This window comes from Echeneis naucrates, chromosome 9 (assembly GCF_900963305.1).
Source record: "Echeneis naucrates chromosome 9, fEcheNa1.1, whole genome shotgun sequence".
In the NCBI taxonomy this organism is placed as follows: Eukaryota; Metazoa; Chordata; class Actinopteri; order Carangiformes; family Echeneidae; genus Echeneis; species Echeneis naucrates.
The window spans coordinates 3,937,962-3,962,926 of NC_042519.1; the positions used below are offsets into that span (position 1 = coordinate 3,937,962).

Sequence of the window (24,965 nt, forward strand, 5' to 3'; positions counted from 1 at the left end):
GCCAAGGTCCATTAGGAGGGCAGACTGAGGACATACAGACTGACAAGGGGGAAAGAGAGCATAGGAGGGGTTACGGGGCGGGGGTTAATAGGGCGTGAGTTCAGTCAAAGCCAGTTGACTCCAATTGAATGGAATGACTCAGTTGAATTGTTAGAACCTGGTGCCTTTGTGTGTGAATGGTAGAAACATTTGAGAGATCAAAATTAAATTGTCCCAGTTTTTCTGTTCTGGAGAATTTTCATATCCAGCGGTATCCCGCCTCCCCATGTCCCTCTGTCTTTACCACCGTCCGTTTATCTATCTCTGGCTTGAGCTTTGCATCAGTATCTGCCCAATAGATCACGCGCTTGGAAATAAAGCCTAGCAACCTCTCGATGCTGAAGCCTGCACACTGCTTTTACAGAAGGAGCTTCAGTATCAGTCAACAGAAGAAACAAAAACAAGTGGAGATGAGGGGGGAGGGGAAAGTGAAGAGGAGGTGGATTTTGGTGTCCATGCTGACATCCTGAGGCATCCAGCTAGGTATCTGTCATTTCTAATGCATTTTCATCTTCTTTAAATGCTAACTATTGCCTCCTTTCAGAGATGCTTTGAACTGTTGATAATCCAGAGAAAAACAAATATCATTCTTGTCACAGCCAGATTTTTATCAAGTGTTTGGCGACCTTTGAGACAGCATGGCAGCATGACGGCATAATGATTAGTGCTGCTGCTGTGATGCTCCTCACAGCAGGAAGTTCATGGGTTCGATTCCCGAGCTTGGGGCCTTTCTGTGTGAAGATCGCATGTGAAGATTGCATGTTCTCCCCATGCCTGCATGGGTTTCCTCCAGGTACTCCAGTTTGGGGTTTGGGGTAACTGGTGACCTCCCATCCGTAGGTCTGAGTGTGAGTGTGAGTGGTTGTCGGTCTCTGTCTGTCTCTGTCTGTCTCTGTGTGTTGGCCCTGTGATGGACTGCTGACCTGTCCAGGGTGACCCCGCCCTCACCCAGTGTGAGCTGGGATTGGCTCCAGCACCCCCAGCAACCCGGAAATGGATACACGGCAGAAGATCAGTGAGTGAGTGATTGAGGATTATAGTGTGGTTATTGCCAGAAAAATTCAGAATTCAAGGGAAATTACAATTAGATTTATACATGTTTATGTGAAATTTGAATAGTAAGCGTTCTTTTGCAACAGACCTTCCACTATGATTATATTTGATATAAATACATTGTATTACTTTATTTACTCCGTAAGTACCCAAATGCAGTTGTTAAGCTGCATGGCCGGTTGAGCTCGGTACTACACTCAAATGTTGCCAGTATTAATGTAGAAGTATTGTAGTAGAGCTGGTATGCAAGACTGACCACACAACACAAGAGTGCCATTGGTGTGCAAGCTCGTTAGCCATTTTTCTTGATCACTTATTATAAGACTTACAGTTATTACTTTCGACAATTGGACACAGTAAGGACACATGGAGGATACCTGGAAGCCTGGAACGCCAAAGCCAGAGAGGTCCCACCCAGTGTCCTACTGCAGAGCCAAGACCCAAGCAGAAGCATACCCACAGTGAGACTGAGCCAATTTCCCAAGGAGCAGCATCAGGAAACATGTCTGAGATTCAGAATAAACTAAATTGCTTTGGAAGAAAGCAAGATACAACATAGGAACTGTCGTATTACAAACAAATTCTCTGAATAAATTAAGTTGTTACGATGACACTTTATTATACAGGGCAGAATTATTTTATCAACATATTATCTTCCATCCATTCATTTTCTTCCGCTTTTCCATTTCCAGGTCGTGGGGACATATTATCTTATACTATTAAACTTGACCACAAATCTGGCGATTGATCTTTATTACTTCATGAGCAGTGCGCTGATTTAAATATTCTTAGCCTTAATGTGAATGGATTACATCATTCCATGAAAAGTAGGAAGGCAATTAAAAATAAAATGGGAAAGGACAAACTTTTGTAGCTCTCAACAGATCCAGTAAAAGACAATTAGTATCAGAAATCAGCCAACAGCTTGATTTTGTTGTTGATGTTATGTATTCGAAACTTGTCAGGAAAAGCAGGATATTTGTTACAAATATGAGAGAGTAGAAATGATATGAAATGATATAACGAGCAAATGGTTGAATAAAGAGTCTCCAACTGTCCCTAAATGGATAGAAATAGTTAGATATACACCCCAAGGAATCCAAACGGCATGAGTCTAGACACTGCACCTATACCAGCACCTCTCTAATTTTATTACATGCTTCTTTAATTTCATATTGCACCAAAGGCAGGAGAGCCCATGCGGTGCAGAGGGTCTGGGAGGAAGCAGAAAAAGCGCAACAACTGCAAGGTATTTTTTTTTTTTTTTTTTTAAGAAGCTCATCTTCCCACAGGAAGTTGCAGTAGCATCAGTCTGGCCAGATATGGTTGTCCACAAGCACAGACATATTTCCAGTGGCTGAACTCGCAGTGCGCTGGGAGGATATGTTAGGCAAATCTCATGAACTAAAGAAGGACGGAGTGTGACCTATCCCCTATTGCGGTCAGCTGCCACGATTTCTTAGAAAGATCACTGTGCCAGTTGCTCCAATGGGAGAATTTGCAACCAAAACATGTGAGGAAAGCTGCTAGGAAGCAAGACACAGCTTAAGTTGGCTATGGCTGAGGGAGAGGCTGTAGTTGGAACTGCTGGCTAAGGCTAAACTGTCCTTGTTGCCCATGCAGGGGAAGTGTATGCTAAGAGCAAAAACACTTGTGAACCTGAGATACCTGCTGAACATGAGGAAGAATGTCCAACAACGTGATTGCTTTAACTACCGTCGCACACGGGAATGAAATCAGCATCTTTTAAGTAACGTCTTACATATTTACTTTTATTGTCTTACTATATATGAACGTGAAGTACTTTAGCTATGACAACCTTCTGTGCTATGTTTTGTTTTTTGTTTTTTTTTTTTTTCAAAGTGTATTAATCACCTCCTGAGCATAGAATGACGTGGTGTAGCTTCTTGGAGGAGGACATGAGCATGTCTAACATACCAAATCAATGGTACAGGAATAAAAATTTGTTTTGTATGTAAAGGGTGATTTTGAACCACCCTTTACATACTCCCTATGGTCTTCCAGTCCAAGAGAGTAATGTGGTACAGAGAAAAGACACCACAATGCTAGAGATAAGGTTTATAATTCATGTTTAGCTGAATAATATAAATGGAAATCATATTAATGCTGCTGAGTATGCAGTTTTCCTCCTGATTATTAACATACATACATTATAATGTACTTTATTCCTGTTACTTAATTGTTAATGCAAGACTAATCCTTTGAAGGCAAATCCTCTGGACATCATTATTATTCATATTTATTTTGACTATGAGGCTGGCTAAGTTACAAAGGAAAAATGGCACAGCACTAGAACCTGATTATCCAAATACGCTTACCAAGTCATCCATATAAGTGCAAGTAACTTGTCATGTGCCAAGTGTTTCATCTGACCTGATTTATTACGTCTCATTTACATTCCAGTTTCTCATAGAGCTAATGGTCCATAAATCCAGTGTAGGTAATGTCCATAGATTAAAGTGAAATAACAGGTGGCATAAATCACATCTGAAACAGAGGAATCTGTTGTTTCAGTCATGCACACCTTCAGGTTGTAAAGGAGTCCTCTGAAAAATGTACAGTCACAACATGTTATTCCTCTCTTGTTTCATCTATCACACTTGAACCGATGAAAAAAAGTATGCGCAGGGGAAAAGACTGAGAACTATCCTACAGGGTTGTGTAATTTTACTCATGACATTATTGCGTTCAAAATAATAACCGAGTGGTTTTATAATGATGATTTTTTTTTTTTAAAGACAAAAAAAGAAAAAAGGATTTTAAAATGAATCTTCAGGATGAGCCCTGCTACCCTCCACCACTGTAAACAGTGTGTTTCTGCTTTTACTATCAGCAAAAGACTGCTGACAATCAGGACCAGCTCTACAAGGTTCTGGAACAGTTTCTTTCTCACAAGCTTTGAGACACCTTAATGCCACAAAACAACCAAGAAAAAGCTTCATACACACGCTCCCTTGGATGCATCTGAAATGTGTCTCTGCAGTGGCTGCTGTGGCGATGACAATGCCCCACAGCCTCCGTGGCCTTTGTGCTCATGGTACTGTCATCTTGAAGTTGCTGCAGCAGTCTTTGAGTAGTTGTGCGCATTTATGGTACTGCTGACTTTGAACTCATGAGTTCACTCTGTGCTCCATTCACCAGCATCGTAACATTTTCTTAGTCTCCATCATCCTTTCAGTCTTGTTATAAACATAATCTATGTGCTGAGCTTTTTTATTTTCAGTCCTATAACAACATACAGCCTTAGACTTCCCAAACTTACTGCAGGTCTTCTACAGAGGTGATAAATTTCTATAATATCTATGTTCTAACTAAGTACAATTGATTTCTCCAAACCAAATATGCCCTGGAGTTTAAGAAAGCACATTGTGCACAAGGTTAGTTAGCAGTTGGGTATGATGCCGCAATATTATAACTGATCTCAGAACTGTAGAAGGCTACAAAAATGTTGATATGATTACACTATTTGAAATGTACTGTGCAACATTATTTATGTGAGTTTGACTAATGAACACATTAATGTTTAGGACATATTTTAGGAGATAGAGTGGAAAACAGTACTTGCTGAAAAGCAGGGGAACATTTCAACAAGCCTAAAACTGTGGCTTGAATTTTAAATTCTAAATTATTTGGAATTGCAGTGTCTGGGCTTTGAGGAAAATGTGAAACAGTCATATTCAACATAATCACAATTAAGATACACAAGACAGAGATAAAGACAAAGATACACAAAAAAGGTCTACCTTCTGACACGCACATTCATGCTCAGTCCAAGTTAGAAGAAAACATATAATATGGTTAATGAACATATCAAGTTCCCAGCACAAGTAGGGTTTTAGTATTTCACTGAGGCATCATTGACTCTAATAAGTATGAGCGTGTACTACTTGTGCCAAGTTGCAGACACTGACAGGGCACATTAATCAGAATCAGGAGTGGAATCAGAAGCTTTCATTGCCATTGTATAATGTCACACAACAAAATGAATGAATGCTTGTTGATGAGGCCCTTTTTGACCCAGTCAGAGTCCACACACCATACACATCTCAGGCAATTGTGTTATGACATCCTCAATGCAATTGCATACCTTTTGTGATGTGCATTTTAAAGAGTTGTTATGCGGTGACATCCCAAAACTTGTGGCAGAATATAATACTTCTCCTCTGGTTCAAACAGAATAATGGAATGCAGATCTTGATACGTGCCAACCACCAATGAAAAGAAGTAGCAGCACTCAGAGACTACACAGAGAAGTAAGAATATGAAAGAAATTTTGAGAGACAGGAGAAGAGAGACATCAAAGGCCAAGTGTTTTACATACAAGAGGGTGAGCAGGGTTTTAGATCAGACAAGCTCTTCTGTAAACAGCCTCCTCAGATCCTGCCAGCAGGAGGTTCCCCTTCAGGATGCTGCTTTGTCTCTCAAAGTGTTCCCAGTATTGGGGGGCTCCAGAGCAGCGTTCCACCACTCACACAGGCACTGAATCACAAAATAAAGGTGATTCTCTCCTCCCAGGCCCACCAGCACTTCCATCTCCCTCCTTCTGTCTGCCATCTTCAGCTCCTCATACTCTGTGTTCTCATCAAAGTTTCCTATTTTTAAATTTACCTCTTTTACCCCAACTACTACTTCTTCTCTCCTTCTCCTCTTCCTCCTCCCTGCTCTGCCACCCTTCAAACAGTTGTTTTGTTCTCAGTTGAAAACACTTTTTTTTTTTTTTTTTTTTACAAAAGGTATACTTTTTGGGAGGAAAAAAAAAGTTAGGGAACCATGAAAAAAAAAATGTCGCTCATATGTATTACCAAGAGTACTTTTACTCTTCTGAGTCTAAGTGGAAAGTAATTGTGGGGCTGATTTTCTTCTTCCATCCTTTTCATTGGGCTTCAGGAACCAGCTTTACAAGCTCTCCCTGCTCTCATCCTCCACTGATCAAAGCCTTCTCACACAGATATATTTCCCCTCACAGACAATGCCTCTTCTCAAGGTGCTGTCAGGTTCCCTTCTTTGCTTTAATTTCATCTCTTAAACTTTTTTTTAATCCCCGTACCCCCTGCCTCCATTCCCTCTCCTCTTTTGTGAGGGCTGTCAACTGTGACAGTTTGTTGCCAGGAGGGACTTGTGGGATGAGAAGGTAGGTGCACTTTTACAAAGAGCCGCCGCCTGGCTGCACCTCACTCACACTGTCACTCAAAAACCGACTCGCACACACAAAAACACGTGCATAGACACAGCCAAGGTGACACACTTTCATGCACTGGCACCAACTAGAACACCACAATCGTACATTGATAGTCACACTGGGGCGTTGAAACATGACAGACACCTTGACCTTGTGTTTTTTGTGTCACATAAAGTACTGACGTTCAGCGAAGGGGGCTGAGGATGTGATGAGTCTTGCTCTGAAGCCAGTTGCGCTGTCTGGGTGTTGCAGATCATAAGCCAGAAGCGACAGAGCTGAGATGGCTCTGCCAGCACTGACAGGGTGTGGATGACAGACAGACGATGACAGACACTGACATCTTGCTGTCGCCTCAGGGAGACATGCGGCCCTGAGTGAAACCTGAGGAGTAACTACCAGCCAGCCCTAGCAAGCCTAATCCCTAAAGTTCACAAAAAGATGCAGGGATGACAGAAGGGCAGAAACAAAACAGAAGACAAGAGGAGTATCATTTAATTTTCTCAAGAGAGGGATGATAAGCAGTGACTAGGCCCTTGGGGAAAGGACTGACTTTTCTGAAACATTAATTATACCTGTTCCCACCCCCAACATCATCAATCCCAACCTATCTGTTATCATTTTGATGGTGCTAGGGCTGCTCAGAGCAGGTGAATGACTTCATCTCTTCTTGTAAAGGAAGTTGCAGGCAAGCTATGAAATTACTCTGATGTTATCTCAAATCTCTTTTGTCTCAACTTCAATACATATGACATTAACAGATTATTTTGACTTGACATCCAGCATTTTAGACCTGTTCACACAAAAGACTCCTGATGGTAACGCATCTAATTTTTGTTATTCAGTCCTCCTTCTGCACTGGCTGCATGAAGCTGCATTTGAAATATTTTATTTCGAACCCACTCATGCTATTAGCATTTTCCTCTTTTGTCTGCTGATGTTAAGCCGACTGCCTTTAGTTATGTTGTCATTGGGGATTTTGACCTTTCCTTTGACGGCCACGTAACAAAGGTTGTGCAATCATGGTTTGTTCAGGAGGAAAGTTACCTTTACAAACGCATGAAGCTTTGTGTCCAGGTTAAAGTTCTCAGACGATGATAAATCTCAGCAAAATGGATCTGATAATGTTCCACTGTAGTGACAGAGCCTCCCTGCATGTTACCCAGTCAGTGATTGTGTATATTTAAAGCTGTAGCATACTCTTGCTTGTAGGTATGAAACTGAAGCGTCTGGTTTAACAACAGTGTGCTGCACCGATGAGAATAATAATTCATTTCCTGAATATGGATGCGCAAGAAAAATAATCGAGAAAAAAATCCACAAAAAATGTATCAACTATTGGAACAATGTAATTCAGCATCACTCGCATGCACATTTAAGATTTTTTATAGGTTCCTGCAGCTCATATAAAAATGGTTGACAAAAGAAGAAGAAATGATAATAGGGCCTAGCAAATACCGAAAAAAAAAAAATAATAATTGAGATGACGCTTTTTTTTATTTGCTGTATATTGGAATATAAAGAAAATGTAAATATGTTATAAGGATGGTGTTAACTGCAGCTGTCTGAGCTTGATGTTTCATTTTTCTTATTTATCTTATTTTGAGCCAAAAACAAGAGTTCCCAGACTTCAAAAACAAAGGAATAGCCATGTCATCAGACATGATGTACAACCAGCACCGCTGATTTGAGTTTTTACCTCAATGTGGGAAAAATAAAGGAATCTGAAATGAATAAAATTTTAGATTTAGCACCCAGGGGCCTTCAGCGTCGAGTGCCAGAGGTGATTGTACTGTCTTTGATGAGCAGACGTGCTTCATGTCACACCTCCCTTAAAAAACTTTAAGTCACTCAGAATCTTAGAATGTTAGCTTGTCAGTTGGGTGACAAGTTTAATACAATGGGATTAGTTACATTCTGTGGGGCAAAGGGTCACAGGGAACCAGTCACATCCTATTAATCTCATGTTTGTTCATTTCACAGAGGAAATCAGAATCTTTACTTTCTCCAGAATAGAAGCAGACATAGAAATAGAAATATTACTAGAATATGTACACACATACCTTATAACCTATATAGAATATAACAATTCAAAATAATTCTAAAGTTTAAAATAAGAGTTAGTTAAAGGGAATGGGCCTATGAGCAGGCAGGAAGATAGTAGGAAATAGTGCATAATATACAGATATACACTATGCAGGTATTAGGTATATATTAGGTATTAGATAGGTGCAGCAGTGATGTAGTTTGATTATCAGGGGGTGGAATCAAAGCTTCAGTTTGTGACTGAAGCTGCTCTTGTGTTTGGTTAGTAAATCATGGAGTGGGTGGGAGCCATTGCCTAATGTAGTCTGTAGTTTGGACAGCATCTTGCTCTCTGAGACTGCTGCCAGGGAATCCAGCTCCATTGCAACACCATCACTGACCTAGAGGAGGGGTTTGTTGAGTCTGTTGGCCTCCGCTACATTTCACCTGCTGCCCCCTCACACAGAAAACTGCTCTGGCCCTTCTTGCATACAGCTTCACTGTTCCTGGTCCAGTCCATTTCATTGTCTATTTCGAGTCTTAGACTCCCCAAAATGTCCACAGAGGCCCCCTGGATGGAGACAAGAGGCGCCGGTGCCTTGGTCCTCCTCAGTTTCAACATCATCTCCTTTGTGTTTCTACATTGATCTGTAGATGGCCTTTGTCACACTAAGACTCAGCAAAATGGGCAAACTTGTTTCTAGAGGTTATGTTATGGTCCTCATTTTAAAACAGAAAGATGTGAAACTGCATTTTATTTCTGTAAGCGCAGTCACTTCTTTACATTTATTTATAAGCCTTGGCTTATACACAAATAAAACTCTGAGGAAAACAAAATATAGTATAGGAAGTTGGTATCGATAATTTTTTTTTATTTAAATATATCCTAAAGGCAGAAACTTGGGTTAAAATTCAGCTGCAGTGTTTCAGATCATATGTGTGACATTTGACTTAGGAACATGGGTGCACTAGTGATCTCAGGCATGAATCCCAAGTGAGTATAAATAAGATATAATTTATTCCCCACACTTATAACTTTCTCTTCCCTCCCCCACCTCCAGCTTTCTCCCAATTTCTCCAGTGGCAAACAGCACATTAGTGTGACTGACAGGTCCAATCCAGCTCTGGTTCAAAATGTGACTGACACTCAGCTCATTGGATAGTGGGGGTGTCAAGAAGGGAGGGAACGGGACAAGAAATTAAACAGAAAAACAAAATCCTCCCTGTGTGACAACTCCCTCCTCCCTCTGCCATCTTCAATCCCCTCCGCCTCCACTCCGTCTTTTCCTCTGCTATATCCTTTTCCATCATCTTTCCCTTCCTGTGATTCCCTTTTCCCTCAGAATCCGTTTTGATAGCTAATCACCATGGGCCTACCAAATAACAGATAATCCTTCACAGTTTTATCACTAAACCCTCTTCTTCTTATTTTGTCTCACAGTATGTACAATACGTACAGATGCAGTACTGGCTGATACAATCTGCCAGCCATTGCTAGCCCTGGCAGCTCAAGCAGAAGATGGAGGAAGCAACCACTGATAAATCACAATAATACCCCTTGTTCTTTTTTTCAGTTTTTCAAGAGAAGAAGCGACATGGTTTTGAGACCTGATGTTCAGTTATCCCAGACTCCATCGAAACCGATGCATAAAGAGGTTGATACATGTAAGAGAAGGTATATTTATATGAGTAAAGGTTACATAATATACTGCAATTTGCTCCTGTGCCATTTTTCCTATTTTATATTATTAAATTTTTGTGAAAGGAAAAATAAACATTAATGATATCTTCATCTGACCTGACTGACCTGAGAAGGCCAGTCTGGTAAAATCTCATCCTGGACACTACAACGCAAGCAGTCAAGCAGATTTTATTACTATTACTATTTTTCGTCTCTCTTGTCTGGGTCCAGCTGACATATATCAGCACTCAGTTGCACCAACAACCTCAGCATTACCCAGTGCTTCCATTTTATCGTGATTTGGATCACAAAGTAATGTCTGCAACAGACTGATATTCAATTCACAGATAACAGCAGGAAGGAAGGAAACTCACTCAGGCACGGGGAGAACATGAAAACTCCACAAAGAAATCCCCAGGCCCAAAATCGAACACACAGCCTTTACTAATGATCAACAAATTACATTTCAGTTGGTTATATTTAATGAAATGAAGCCAAACTAAATTTCAGTGAGTGAGTGTTTCTTCCAAAGCACCAGCGGTTTTCACAAATAAATGTACATCTAAATAACAGTTTTTGTGACTTATTAAAAGAGGAATGCTGAATTCACTTATGAGAAAAACACACCTGACACTACTGTGAAAGCTGAAAAGCACCCTCAAATAGGTAATGGCAGCAATGGCAGCTTGTTAACTTCTCCAATAATTTATCTGTGAGGAGTCAGTCATCTCTACTAAATACTGCAGAACATGTTTTCCGCCCCATCTACATCATAAGTGATCATAAGCAATTGTAATTCATTATTGTTAGTCTTGAGACAAGTCAATCCGGGAGCCTCATCAAAGAGAGAAGCCCCTCAAAGGGACATTGATGACAAACACATGCATTGAGAGAATAGAATGAGAAATTAAGCAGGTGATTTACACCAAAAAGCTCGGTCTCCAGTAATGGTTGGGCCTCCGGGATGACTCAGATCCAGCAAAGAGATGGAAAGAATAAGAATGAAGACAGCAGAGGGGCCTTGATTCGTCATTGTTAAAAACATTTACCCTCCAGTGCTAAATTCATTATCTGATGAAGAGTTAAATCTCACCTGTCTTTTATTCTCAACTCCCTATAAAGAAGGGTGAGACTGAGAAGACATTCATGCACCTGGCCAGGGTGTAATGCCTCTAACCCTCTCCCTCAGGGTCAAGCAGTCAATAAATCTCTTTGCAGAATAATTTCCTTTCAGCAGACTTACAGCAGATGCTCATCCAAAATACACAGATACAGATGATGGCCTCTGAGACACGGAGAAATGTCTAAGAGCACAAAGTAATAAAGGACTGGAACTGCAGAGAGGATCAGCGTGGAGAAATGCTTTAGCAGAGCGTTTTTAGATGCGGTTTAATGTTGGTGTTACTGGGAGCAAAAAGAAAGGTGTTGTAATGAGTAAAATATGATGAAAATGATCTAGCTCTGAAAAAAAAACCAACAAAAAAAACAACTGGGTTAAAAACAATTACAACACTGAATTCTCACCACAATACCTCATGGAGATATAATGAACGTAATACCTTTCTCCCCCAAACACGGGAAGACATACTTGTGTACGTCTCTGTGACTTGTGTGACTGACTGCAAGCACAGTACAGTATGCAATGTTTGTGTTCAGGCTGGTGTGCAGAGAGAAAGAAAGAGAATGTGAATGAGTGTTGCATTGGATTTCCAGGGAACTATGATTTATATTGTGCAACTCAGATCTTTTAAAAGGCTTTGGGATTTTACACAACAATAACTCTCCTTGGCCTGAGCTTAAATAAATAGTGTGCCTGTGGCAAGTGTACAGAATAGGTTTTAATAGACTTATCGGTGTTGGACACAGACACAGAGGTGGGGCTGAGAAAGGCTGACATTTTTGAAGGTTCTGTGTTGCAAAGGTGAATTGTTAAGAGTTCATGTAGCTATACATAGCTATAAGGTCTAGAAATGGACTATTGAAGGACTTCTTAAGCGCCACTTATATAAAATAATAATGCATGTATAAATAACCAGATCCATCTTGCAACTGTATATTAGGAAAAGCCAATATAATATTTATAATGTCTTTGAATTTAGAATTAACATTCATGCTCGCCACAAGAAGCCACAGAAACACAAATCTCTGTCCCACTATCTTTTTACTTTGGCCTAAGTGCTCTGCTTCCATCAAAGCCAGAAATCAAAATAAAGACCCACAAATTGACTCTTCTCGAAGTCCCACCCCTTTAATAACTGTTGCTATTCCTCCTGAGCTTTCTGCCCTCCCAATATAACATGGTCCAAACTGACTGACATACAGTTGTCTAATTTCAAGGGAATTTTTGAAACAATATAAATTCACCGAGTTGTACAAAAGCAGCCTTTAAATTTCTAGTTCACAAAACAACTTGGCCACAAATACATCCATCATAATGTGCTAAATGTTGCCTCTGTTTTAGGAAGGTCGAAGGTCGTTTTTAGCCACAGAGCTGCAGCCCTGCAGCTGGGCTGGACTTGATGCCTTTGTTTATTGGCACTTCAGCAAGAGCATATGTTTACTGACTCCTGGATTTTGGTCATTCCTTTGAAGGGCAAATTTTGGCTTATTACAGACAAACAGATACAGTACACAAGCTCACCATTACCAAACCAAAAACAAAGTGTAGGTTTGTCTCTCCAAGAAAAAGGATATGCCTTTTATCATTTCCAAAGAGACTGAATTTCTGTTCATCTGTGAGACTACAAAGTTTGTGTTTCTTATTGGGTTTTGTGTAATAACCAAGTAATGGTTGGTCTGCTGCCTCCTGACTTTTTTCCAGTGATGTGCATGCCCTGCATTCCCTTTTTTACATGTTCCACATATCAGCACACACTCTTACAATGTGCCTGATGTGGTCAAGAATGCTAACAAAAATTGAAGAAAAATTGAAGCCACTGAAAGTCAAGTTTCTTAAATGGAGGAATGACACATGGGCAAAAACACTGGAACATGCACAGACCAAAACACATACTCTGTACTTTATATATATATACACATCATGAGCACAGTTCTGAGGCTTGTGGTAGTGTCCTCAGTTAGAGGTGGACATGGAGCAACATAACATTTCCCACTTTCAAACTACTGTTTGATTTCTACTGCCTGTTTCACTCGATTTTCAGGTTATCGTGTAAAATTACATAGCATTACTTCTTTTATGTATTTTGGGAGCCTTTATTTAAGCAACTGGCAGCGAGGCTAACAGGAAAAGCATAGGTCCTTTTGTCAGATTTGATCCTAAGACCCTGCAATTAAATGACATGCATGCTAATCACTCGACCACCTGCTCTGCTAATATGTTACTTTCTTGAAGTATAACTAAAGAATCTGAGGAAAGGACAGACTGATATATATGCATGTGTCGACTTTAAATTTCTCCTGTCTGTCATTTTCCACCTCCACTGAAAGAACAGGCAATATGTCAGCAGAAGAATTCCTTCCTACTGGACTCCAGAAATGAATAACTTCGGGCAGGCCATGGATTTGGTTTTAATAGCAGCTCCCACAAACACTATAAATTTACATCTGGGATCTGCTCACTGAAAAGAACCTCAAATTTGCCAAAGCAATAAGTCCAGTCAGCGGTCTATTTCTTGAACTATTTCTATTCTTTCACACTCACCCCCTCTCTTTTTTCAATTTTTCACATGAGTAATATTGATGATGAGCATGTTAGCATGCGTTGATGTAACTACTATTATCTATAGGCCCTTGTGCTCTGGTCTACAAACCCACTTTTAAACAGTGTGCTGTTCAAACCAAATTAAATCACATTTATGGATATAGCGCCAAATCATAACAAAGTTACGTCAAGGCACTTTACACATGGAGCAGGTCAACACCAAATTCTTTATAGAGTTGTTAAAGAGACCCAACATTTCGCTCCAAGAGCAAGCACTTAGCGACAGTGGCAAGGAAAAACTTCCTTTAAGAGGCAGAAACCTTGGGCAGAACCAGGCTCAGGGGGGGCAGCCATCTGCCTCGACTGATTGGGTTGAGAGAAGGAGGGGAAGGGGGGCAGAGAGTTAGAGAAAGAGAGAGCATGAAGGAGAGGAAAGGGGGATTGGTAGAGGGATGGCAAGAGAACAAGAACAGTATAAGAGAAGGTGCCATGGAAAATACAAACAAATCATACAGAAAATATACATTGATTGATGCAACCTGGTAGTCCTAAAAGTGCACTTGTAAATATTAGCAGTGGGGGAGAAGAAGAGGTCACAATGGGAAGTGAATAGTAGTGTGTACTGACTGCAGTGGAATGACTTCACCACAGACAGGTATTTATCATCTCCAGCTTGATTCGGCATTAACATAAATACAAGCCTTGGGCCGACTAATTTTCACCTCTTTTCCTTCTGTAATATTTTCCAGAGCACAAACACATATCTGCCAGCACAGTTGTGGTAAACCAGAAACAGCACAGCTCCAACTTTCTTTGAGTGAGCTAAAGCTCCAAAGTAATGTTTAAAAACATACAATTACATCTCAAAGCTTCTTGCAGCGGTTCTTTTCTGTGAGCTCATTTACAGGTACACCAACCAAGATGAAATGTGCCCGGTCAGTTTTTATCAGTTTGTATGACGACCTGAAGCTCACTTTTCCAGCCCAGAGTATCTGTGTGAGTATACCACTCCTCGCAGTTGTGTATGTTGACAGTCCATACAGAAAGAAAACTGCCATGTATACAAAAAAGTGTTTTATAGCAATCATCTGTCAACATCATGTGTGGTTGTTGTGACCACACATGGCGAAGATCACATTTTTTGTGATGAAAGTCATGTCCGTTTTTGTTTTTTTTTTTTTTCACAGAGAAAACTATTTGCAAACTACAAAACCACCAACAGAACAGGCTTGATTTTTGGCTCCATGTGTTAAAGTGGTTTCTCTGCCTTTCCTGGTCCTGGCAGCTGGAGGTACTCAGCACTGACTCTAACAGTGAGCTTTGAAATAGCAATCAATGCCTTTATACTGCAGGGAGGGCTCGTAAAAGTGTCGTTAGGAGGAATATATGATGTCGTATTTCACCTTCCCCCCACTATTTTTAAACACTGAGTTATGGCTGCAGAAATGTGTACCCATTAAAGGTGATATGATGTATTTTCTGGCTTGTTGAGAAACCCATTCATCACCATGGACCAAAGAAAACCACGCTTACTCTTTCACCCCCTCTCGTCCCTCTCCCATCTTTCCTATAGCCCTCACGTAACCACTGCCCACCCCTCCACCTCATTCTTGTAGACTGTCTTGAGTAATTTACGATACACCAGTAGTGCAACCTTCTGGCTGTGGCTGCAAGAACAGCTTGCTCTCTCTCCTAGCAACTAAACAATCTTTTATAAAAGACCAAACTTGGCCAAGTCATCTCATTCTGCACATTAAGAGAGACCAGTATTCAACAGAAACTGTGGCAAAATACAGGAAGAAGACAAAGCGTGCAGAGGTAGTAAAATGATAGTTTATAAGGATCCTTCGCGTTCCTTAGCACGGAAAACAGGGCACAGGAAAAAATGGCCTTAATAACTTCATTTCTATGGTTAATAATTAAATGTCACGCTGTAAGTTTATGAGGATCCTTCACTTTCCGCAGTACAGAAAACAGGGCACAGGGAAAAAAGGCTTTAATAACTTGATTTTTATGGTCAGTAATTAAATGCCACCTGTATGTTTTCAACTGTTTTCTTCCTTTTTCCCAACCTTTGAAATTCTCAGAAAGCAAAAAATTTAAACACATGACATTTCAGAAACGATTTCAAGGTTCATGTAAGTCTGATTTCCTGTCATTTATATGGACTACTTGTTCTTTGATCACTTGACTAAGCTAATAGAAAAGATGTTCAATTGATTTAATCCAGGCATGGTTGATTATCTCTGGTGGGCCTAAGGCTCAAGTTTGACTTTGGTCAATTTCACATTAACTTTGCCTTTTAACTTCCATTAACAAAGACATAAATACTTAAGTAAATTCATTAAAATTCCAAACGTTTTGATTCGTTTCTGTGAATATAGTCAGTGTGGGAGACAATACATACAGGAAGAAAAGTTTTTATAAAGTGGGGGACAGCTGTTTGTGTACATTCTGCTTGTGACTTGTGATAGTTGTGAACATGTGATGTTTCCATAGCGACAAAAGCTGCCTAATATTTATGCTCCTTCACCACTATTACAAAATGCATTTACATCAGGTCAACTTCAGGTCAATTGAGCGTCGTTGAAGAGACTGCAACAGAGAAATTAAAACTAAAACACTTACCAACTAATGCTTAGCCTCTAACAGGTTCACATTGTTCATACACCATTAAACACAATACATGAATGTTTTGAAATCAACTTTTTGAAGTGACTATAATGCTTTATGTCAATTCAAGTGAATTCACTTGAAGTTTCTAGTTTCAATTGTGGCCTTGTCATGAAATGATGAGTTTAATTCATTGCAAATTTTGAAAGAAATATCATCAGCATATTAACAGACTCTCAGGCCTGCACCCAGCATCTCCATACACCAGTCTGCTTTGTAGTTTCAATCAAATGTTCCAGGTGAAACTTTAAACAATGAGACTTTTGTATAATCAACTGGAGTGTTTTCGTAACAAGTTGTTAATCACATAATAGTTAATCAATCCACTTAAATTAGAAGGATAGTTTGTTCACCTTTATAGCCAGAACTGGTTAAACATAGTTTGTGCAGGTTCTCAGTTCAACATCATTTCACCAGAACTGAAAAAGCTTAATACAAACTGTTACATTAGCATTTGTTTTTAGTGTGTGTGTGTGCTGATGCAGTCTGCTCCCAGGATTAATCTCACCAGCTGAGGCAGTAGCTAAGGTCAGCAAGGGACATATTTCATAAGTGTCAGCTTGGCCTGTAGCCCTCAGCGCATAGTTGGAAATGAGAATGCACAGCCGCATAACAAACAGCCTTGTGTGACTTTGGGAGGCCCACATGGAGCACACGGGGGCTTGATATATGGCAGTGCTTCTCTTTCATGTATTCATCTGAGCTGGTGAATTACTGTCAGGAACCAGAACAGCGCTTCGTCACTGCAAGGACCCAGTTGAGACAAATATTTTGGCCACAATAGGTCTGTCTCTGCAATGCCTTTTCCTACTGCCTGCTTTTATTTATGTTTGAAGACGATTTGTAAAAGTAAATACGACCTGCTTCTACTCGAAATTTAATTCAACTCAATAAAGCCATACAGTTAAAGAGAAAAACCTAGTGCATGTGTTGTTCTCCATCAGGCAGAAAAACTGTTTCATAAGTGGACTTTGTCACAGGACCTGTAATTAACTCCCTCACTGCTGCAGGGGTTTTTTTTATGCCTATGTTGACCCAGGGTTGTCAATCATATGCAGAGAGATTAATGGCATTGGCTGGACAATTCAATAACTGTTTGATGTGTCAAGCGTGAAAGGATTTACTGAAATGTTGATTGGCTTTTAATTGAGCGATGCCATTCCTTGTCTCATCAAAGGTATGGCAGCCAACATGACTGCGGCTTCGATGATTGGCATTGTGGCCAAGCCTCGCCTATACCGCCCCTCATCATCATTATCATCCTCTCCACTTACGTTATCCGTGGAGGGAAAGTTTGCGACTACAACAGCCTACTTCTTGTTCATCAGATCATGAATCCAGAATAAACACTCTTAAATAGGTTAGAAGCACTAACTCTGAGAGGCTAGTTGTCCTGAGGAGATAATGTGTTTTGGTTTTGAATAAATCATAAAACAGAATTGGTTTCAGCATGAAGAAAGATAACAAAGATTGGTCAATGAAGATGCAGACATGCTGATTGTGACTGTCAGATTTCACTTTAACAAGCTTGAGGAATGCGCTGGGGAGATTTTATTTGCACAGCTTGTTGTTGTTCCTTCAACCAGGCCTGTCACAGGCCCAGCTTGTGAATACCTTGATTGTACTTCTATCGAAATGACCTCCTTCTGTTTTCCAGACCAGTGGAAAATAAAACAGCTTTTGATGTCATCTGAAATTTCACACAACAATGCAGGATGATCTGATTTGAGTCAGACACTGTCTGGAGGAGCAGGGCCGGTTCTTCCCTCTTCTCCCCGTGCTCTCGATAACTTCACTATGTGGAAGACAATGGCAGCTTTTGTTTCCCAGTGTGGAGAGGACTTCGGGTAGCGTGTGTGGGCGGTGTTAGTCCTACATGTCTGTCTGTGAATGTATTTCAGGTGTAGCAAGTACGACAAGGCGGAACCCAAGGGTTCTGAAATAAAAGTGCCAATCTGTGAACACAGAGGGAAGCCTATTATCCCTGTGTGATTATAATGCAGACAGCTAGACGACAGGTAGGCAGAGTGGATAAGAGCTGTAGTTTGTGAGATGCGATGAGCTGACAAGAGAGACAATCTCCCTGCTAAACTGAAGAGATAAGGTTGTCAGCTGCAGCTCTGACTCTGAAACACACACACACACACACACACACACACACACACACACACATAGATAAACTATACAGACATTCAGATAGATGATACTGCATATGAAGTACAAAAACACACACTTAAGATAGCATCATGCATAGTATGGCCTGTCTGTTTGTGTTGATGTGTGAGTGCACGCACATTCAGCTGTGAAAGGATTAGTATGTGTATGTCAAAGACAGAGGGAGACGCCGTCACAGACAGATAAACAAGGAAGTGTGAATACATTAAGTACACTGTGAAGATATTGTTTGTGGACCTTTCAGCTCAAGGAAATCCCTGTTTCAACATTATGTCCTGGCTGGAATGTTGCCTGCAAGGCCCTTTTTAAGTGTTTGGTCTAAATGCCATGTCTGCTACACCCCATGAAACTGTCTTAATCCACTTTTTTCTCTTGATTTTATTACTACTGGAGAACACACTAGGGGTAGAGCAGAGCTCTAGCCTCGGGCCTCTATTCCCATTCCACACACCCCATAAGTCAGTCACAGATAATTAAATAGGAGTTATTTACACTCGTTTTCCCTCCTCTGCCTCTCTGGCACTTTTATCATTTCTCTCCCCTTCTCTTTGTACAGTACTCCACACAGCCAGACCTTGTCAAAGACTGGCTAGCACCAACGACGGCCTGTAGAAATATAATAACTTGAAATGAAAAAAAAAAAAAAAAACAAAAAAACAAGATGCTTATGAGCTCACATGAATGTCAGCCCCTCCTTAAATAATCGCACGGAGCATCTACACAACACTAATCCCCATGTGCACAGTAAAATGCCTCAGCACTTCCAAACATGGAACAAAAGACAAAGGAGCAGATGAAGATTTGCTTGAGCCAGGTTTGAGAAAGTCAGCTGCCTAATGTCAGCGTTATATATTTACTCTGGAGTCAGGCAAACAGCAACTTTTCAACACAGGGATGAATTAGACCCCGCCACAGAGCTATGGCGTCTATTACAGGCCTCAGCAGCACTATAAATCTCAGGATCACAGGGGTATGTGGGGTCTGCTCCTCCTCACTCCTCCTCAGCCCCATCCTAGGGGTTTTGTTTGGCTGCTGTTCCAGCCAAACCCACTGCTTTGATACAGCCATGGAAAGGCATGAAAATGCCCCTAGGGCCAATGGAACCTGGACATGCTGAGAAGCCTCTTTAAGGCAAAAGCAGTCTCCTTAAAATATCCACAACAGGAAACAGCCATCAGTCATCGACACGCCAAAACAGCTGTTACCAGCTTACATCAAGGGGACACATGAAAGGAGCTGCTCCCTGTTGTTTGAACCCTCCCTTGTTTCATTCTCTCACTGCCTTTGTCTGGCTTTTCCCAGTGCCCTCCTCTTTGGTCTCTTTTTACCCCCCCCCCCCCCTTTTCCTTATGCAACCCCACCCACACTGCAGTAGCAAGTCACCCACTCACCCTTTTAACAAGTGGATAACTGTGTGTTAAACAGGAGTACAATCTTAACCAGCAGTCTGCATTGTCATTTCTTTTTTAGATTTTATGATCAATTTTTTGTTTTATGCTCTCAGCACTACTTTTACATCTCACAGTGAGAGAGCTGCTACGCGTCACCTGTTTATGTGCCTCAGCCGGAGGTGGCGACAGATAGTTTTAAACAAACAGAGGGATTCGAGAGGAGATTGTACTGCACTTAGCCCAGCAGCGTGCACATTTGAGTTCACATATTCTTGGATCTCTGCAGGTAACTGAAGCGTGAGTGGCAGCATGTGGGTGATGAGTGACGCCTACAGCTAATGATGACAGGTCAAACAGTGACTCTGCTGAGTGAGGCTGAAGTGACTTCATCCTGCTCAATACGCTGCTTTTCTGCTCAGCTGCAGATAAATGGCAACAGTCATTATAATCAAGGAACAAGCTGATGGCGCTATAGTTTGATAATGTCAGCACTGTGTTGTAAGATGTCAAACAAGTTTAGCTACTGAACCTTCTGGAGATACAAGTATTGTTCTGCTTTTCTTTAGACACTAATCAATGATCTGTGACACTAATTTAAAAGGGCTTATTTCAACAATGTTGGATAATGGATCGGGTTGTTTAACATCGGTAATCAGAGCTGTTGGCTGTTGATGAGTCAATTCCACCAGGAAGAAAGTCCCTTTAAAACGCAGTTTGCGCTCTTTTAACAATGAAAATAATTTATGTGGTAGCCATGGTGGAGCTCCATTTTGTTTTTTGTTTTCTGGGATCAATGCTCAAGTTCATTCTGCAAGAAAAGTAACAAAACAATTCTCTCTGTGTGTGCGTGACTTTTAGATGAAATACAGCAAAAGCACAAATAAATTTAGGATAGTAAACAGTGACAAACTGGCTGCTATAATTCCATAAAGACCAGAGAAGTACAAAACCTGTAGATTATTGTTTAAGAATTACATGCAACTCTTTTCCTCCTACAAGCTACAAAGTTAACTCTCATTTTGCATTTAGTTTCTTCACAGGTGAGTATGATATCTCCTTAATCACCCTGTTTGGATTCCTGTAAGTCTGTTTGAGAGTTTAATCTTCCAAGCGCGGTTGGTGTGAGGCTTATGGAGGTCATTGACACAGATTTCCACAAATACATTGTTGCCTGTGTGTGGGGACGAGGTGAGGCCAGTAAACAAGCCCCGCCTCCTGCCATTGTCCCACCCCTGTTTATGAGCACCGACACTCGTGATTGGGCGGCGGCGCATCGCTTTGAAATCCCTCCCCTGACGTCACCAGCAGCTCCGCTGGAAGAAGTGAAGTACTGTGAGGCTGCAGCAGAAGGAGAGCCCCACACATCAGAGGATCGACGCACACTGTCCTCTGCGCGGATATTCCTCCTTTTGTGCCGTGTTTTGATGAGCCGTGGCTACTTCTGGTGTTTTTCAGTTATTTTTTTCAACATTGGATGGAGGAATACTTCGGAATTATTAAAGGCTGTTATTAAATCAGGATGACTCCCCGGTTTGCTCATCTTTAGAGACAGTTTGGCTCCGACACAGCGGGCGCGCACTGCGCACTTGTCCCATTTGGATTACCGTATTATCTCCTGTTTTATTTGTCATCATGAGGCGTGCTGGTACATGAATCTCAGCCCCGTGTCCGCCCGTTACATGCCGTCGTCCCTCTTCTCTCCCCGATCCAGATGAGAGATCCCCCCGGTGGACTTGAACCGCTTTTACGCAGCCAGTCACCGGAGCGCAACGCTGCCGACGCCAGCGGCTTCCCACACCGGACAGGAGCGGAGAGCCCGTCCATTTCTACACTCGCGTCGTCTTCCTCTCCCTCGGATCCCTCGCGTCAGGCTAAACGGCTTCCAATCAGGATCGTAAAGATGTTGACGGCGCACAGCGGCCACTTGCTGCACCCGGAATATCTCCAGCCTTTAACATCCGCGCCGGTCAGCATTGAAGTAAGTAAAAAAAAAAAACAAACAAAACAACAACAATGAAAAAAAAAAAAAAAAAACGATCTCTCTGATAATTGCCTGATACTATTTTACCCGTTTATCTGTTAGTTGGCCTATACTCAAGCAAACAAACAAAAACCTGCAGTTTGCAATTGGTCTTATTCGGACAAAAATGTCATATGCGCCATTTTGCGCACAGTGATTTACTGACAACTTTGAAAAATGTTAGTTTTTAAAATTGCAAGAATCTTGTGGATAAATAATGTGCTGTGAAATGTTACTGATTGAATATATATTTCATGTATGTTTAGTATAGCTCATTTCTTATCTTATACTGTATTTCACAAGCTTTTCATCGGTGTTCCTTTAGTCAAGTCAGAAAAATTGAGATAAGACTGCCAAATTTCTAAGGAGAAGTTTCATTTCAGGTCGATTTCTAAACAGGTCTTCACTTTCTTGGTCTCTTTTTTTCCTCGTAGCTGGATGCCAAGAAGAGTCCTTTGGCTCTACTGGCCCAGACCTGCTCTCAAATTGGCAAACCAGACCCCCCCTCTTCTTCCAAGTTGGCCTCTCTCTCCTCCGGCAGCTTGGGAGACAAGGAGTCCTCTAGCCGTTCATCCAAGCCTGGAGAGTCCCTGGAGGACAAATCCAGCTTCAAGCCTTACTCCAAATCATCAGGCGACTGTCGTAAGGATGTTCTTGTGACAAAGGGGCCTTCAGATAAAGCAGCTTTCAGGGTGCCAAATGGAAGCTCCAGTGGGGGCAGTGCTTCGTGTCCATCCTTTCCTCCCCATTCACCGAGGTCCAGCTCTTCTCCACTTCACACTCAGAGCCTGCCCCACAAACAAAGCCATTCCCCCTCAACACAGCCCCCGCCACACTCCCAGGCCCCGCACATGGACAACAAATCTGGGAACTCAGAGCTGGCCAGCTCGGACGCAAACAGCAACAGTGCTGGCAAAAAAGACTCAGATGGAGCTAAATCAGGGATGGATGGGGCTCAGTTAGCCAACTCCAGTCACATACGGGCTAGCGCTAACTCCAGCAATGCCAGCTCTGCCAGCAGCCCACGACCAGAGAGCAAGGCTGACCCGCAGGCCTCTTCACAGCCTGGCCTGGGCTCCGGGCACATTGCCCCTGTGTCCCCTTTCAAGCCAGGACATTCTGTCTTCCCCTTGCCTCCTGCTACCATGGGCTACCATGGCTCCATTGTGGGTGCCTATGCTGGCTACCCCTCCCAGTTCGTTCACAGCCTGGATCCTACCAAGTCTAGTTTAGGGATAGGACTTACGGGAAAGCACCCCAGCTCCAGCCCACTCACTGGAGCCTCACCACCATCTCTGATGCAGGGCTTATGTCGGGACCCGTACTGTTTGACTTACCCCAATGCACCCCACCTTGGTGGCAGTAACTGCTCCACCTGTGTCCATGACCCCTCAACTCTCAAATCTGGGTTCCCCCTTGTTTATCCCTCACATCATCTACATTCCTTGCACTCCAGCTCCTTGTCTTCCGGCACCACCCCCTCCCTCTCTCACCCTTTGTACACCTATGGTTTCATGCTCCCCAATGAACCGCTGCCCCACGCCTGCAACTGGGTATCTGTCGGAGGTCCCTGTGACAAGCGTTTTTCTACATCAGAGGAGCTACTAGCTCACTTGCGTACCCACACAGCCCTGCCTGGGATGGTTGACAGTAAGCTGTTATCGGCCTACCCTTCATCAGTGTCATCGACTGCGTCATGTCACCTCCACCTGCCCCCACCAAGCAGCCCAGGTACTCTGCCGAGCTCCTTCTCCCTCCGAGGTTCCCCTGGTCTGGGCTTGACCCGCTATCACCCCTACAGTAAAGCACCCTTGTCTGGAGCTCCAGGCCTTCCTATGCCATCTCTCCCATCCACCTCAGCCTATTACTCCCCCTATGCCCTTTACAGTCAGAGACTGGGCTCAGCCTCAGCTCTTGGATACCAGTGATATCTGAAATAGTGTTGATGCCCACAGATTACAGGCTTCAGCTCATCTTGGACTCTCCAGAGCAGTACTGAAGATGGATTCCTGAGATTGGGGTCATCACTTTCTGAGGGCATCATGCCCACCTGTTAGCCTCAGTATTGTGACTGGTTCTCCAAAAGCAAAAGATGTATTGTCTGTATCACAGAACCAACAGACTAGTGATTAAAGATGCCAGGAAACAGAGGTTGAAATTATATAAATTGTGGGATTTTTTTTCAACAGTTTAGATTTGGGGTTTTTGAGTTGTTTTTCTCCATATCTGTCGCCTGGAACTGAAAGTCTGTATTTATTTTTTACTCAAGCGCTTGGTATTCAACTCTGGGGAGAATATTTTGCTGTCCAAATAAATTGTTCCTAAGTATTCTAAGTGAAAAAAAAAAGATTTAAAATTTACCATTATGCCTATCATACACTTTAAAAATAAAAATCTTGCACCATGAAGAGGATGGACTGTGGGGCTTTATTTTGGGGAACTCTTCCTCCCTGCTGTTGTTTTTTCCCTTCATAGCCTACAGAACATTTACATTCTGAAGAAGTGCATGTCCATGAGAACCTTGAACAATGCCATTGTTTTTATTTGTAAATATGGAAAGATGTAATATTTTTTCATGCCTACTTGGGGTTAACAGGTTGAGGTCAGTGATCTAAATCATACAAAGACAAGATTAAATGAAAAAAACAATTGTTGATGGCTGTGCTATCTAACCGACAGGGAATGGTCTAATTTTGTTAAATAAATTATACATGATTTTGACTTGTTTTTTCCTCAATGATGACTATTCATAGAAACATCTTTGTCACAAATGACGGAGTAAATCCGGCCAGACTGCACTTATCTAGGCCTATCTATCACTATGGTTGTTACAGCTGTGCTATATGTAGCTATGCACAATATTTCATGGCTCATATCAGTTGACAGGGCTGTCCCAAGGTGGGCAGGCTGGGTCGCATTAGCCCTGTTAGCTGGTCTCTGAGGACTTCCATTCCTCCCACTCTCTTCATCACCCAGATTTCTTTTGTTGCAAGTGTAGCTTTTAATTGCTGATTCGTGTTTGTGAGACCTGAAAACTGCCTCTTCAGCAG

General features: G+C 41.8%; 1 protein-coding gene across 1 annotated transcript; it reads left to right on the forward strand.

Annotated features, from left to right (window-relative positions):
• Positions 1–20,976: 20,976 nt before the first annotated feature.
• Positions 20,977–24,636, forward strand: znf703 (zinc finger protein 703). Its single transcript, XM_029510500.1, has 2 exons — positions 20,977–21,873; positions 22,350–24,636. Exons 1-2 carry the CDS (start codon positions 21,607–21,609, stop codon positions 23,841–23,843), a joined length of 1,761 nt encoding a protein of 586 aa, XP_029366360.1. The 5' UTR covers positions 20,977–21,606; the 3' UTR covers positions 23,844–24,636.
• Positions 24,637–24,965: the final 329 nt, after the last annotated feature.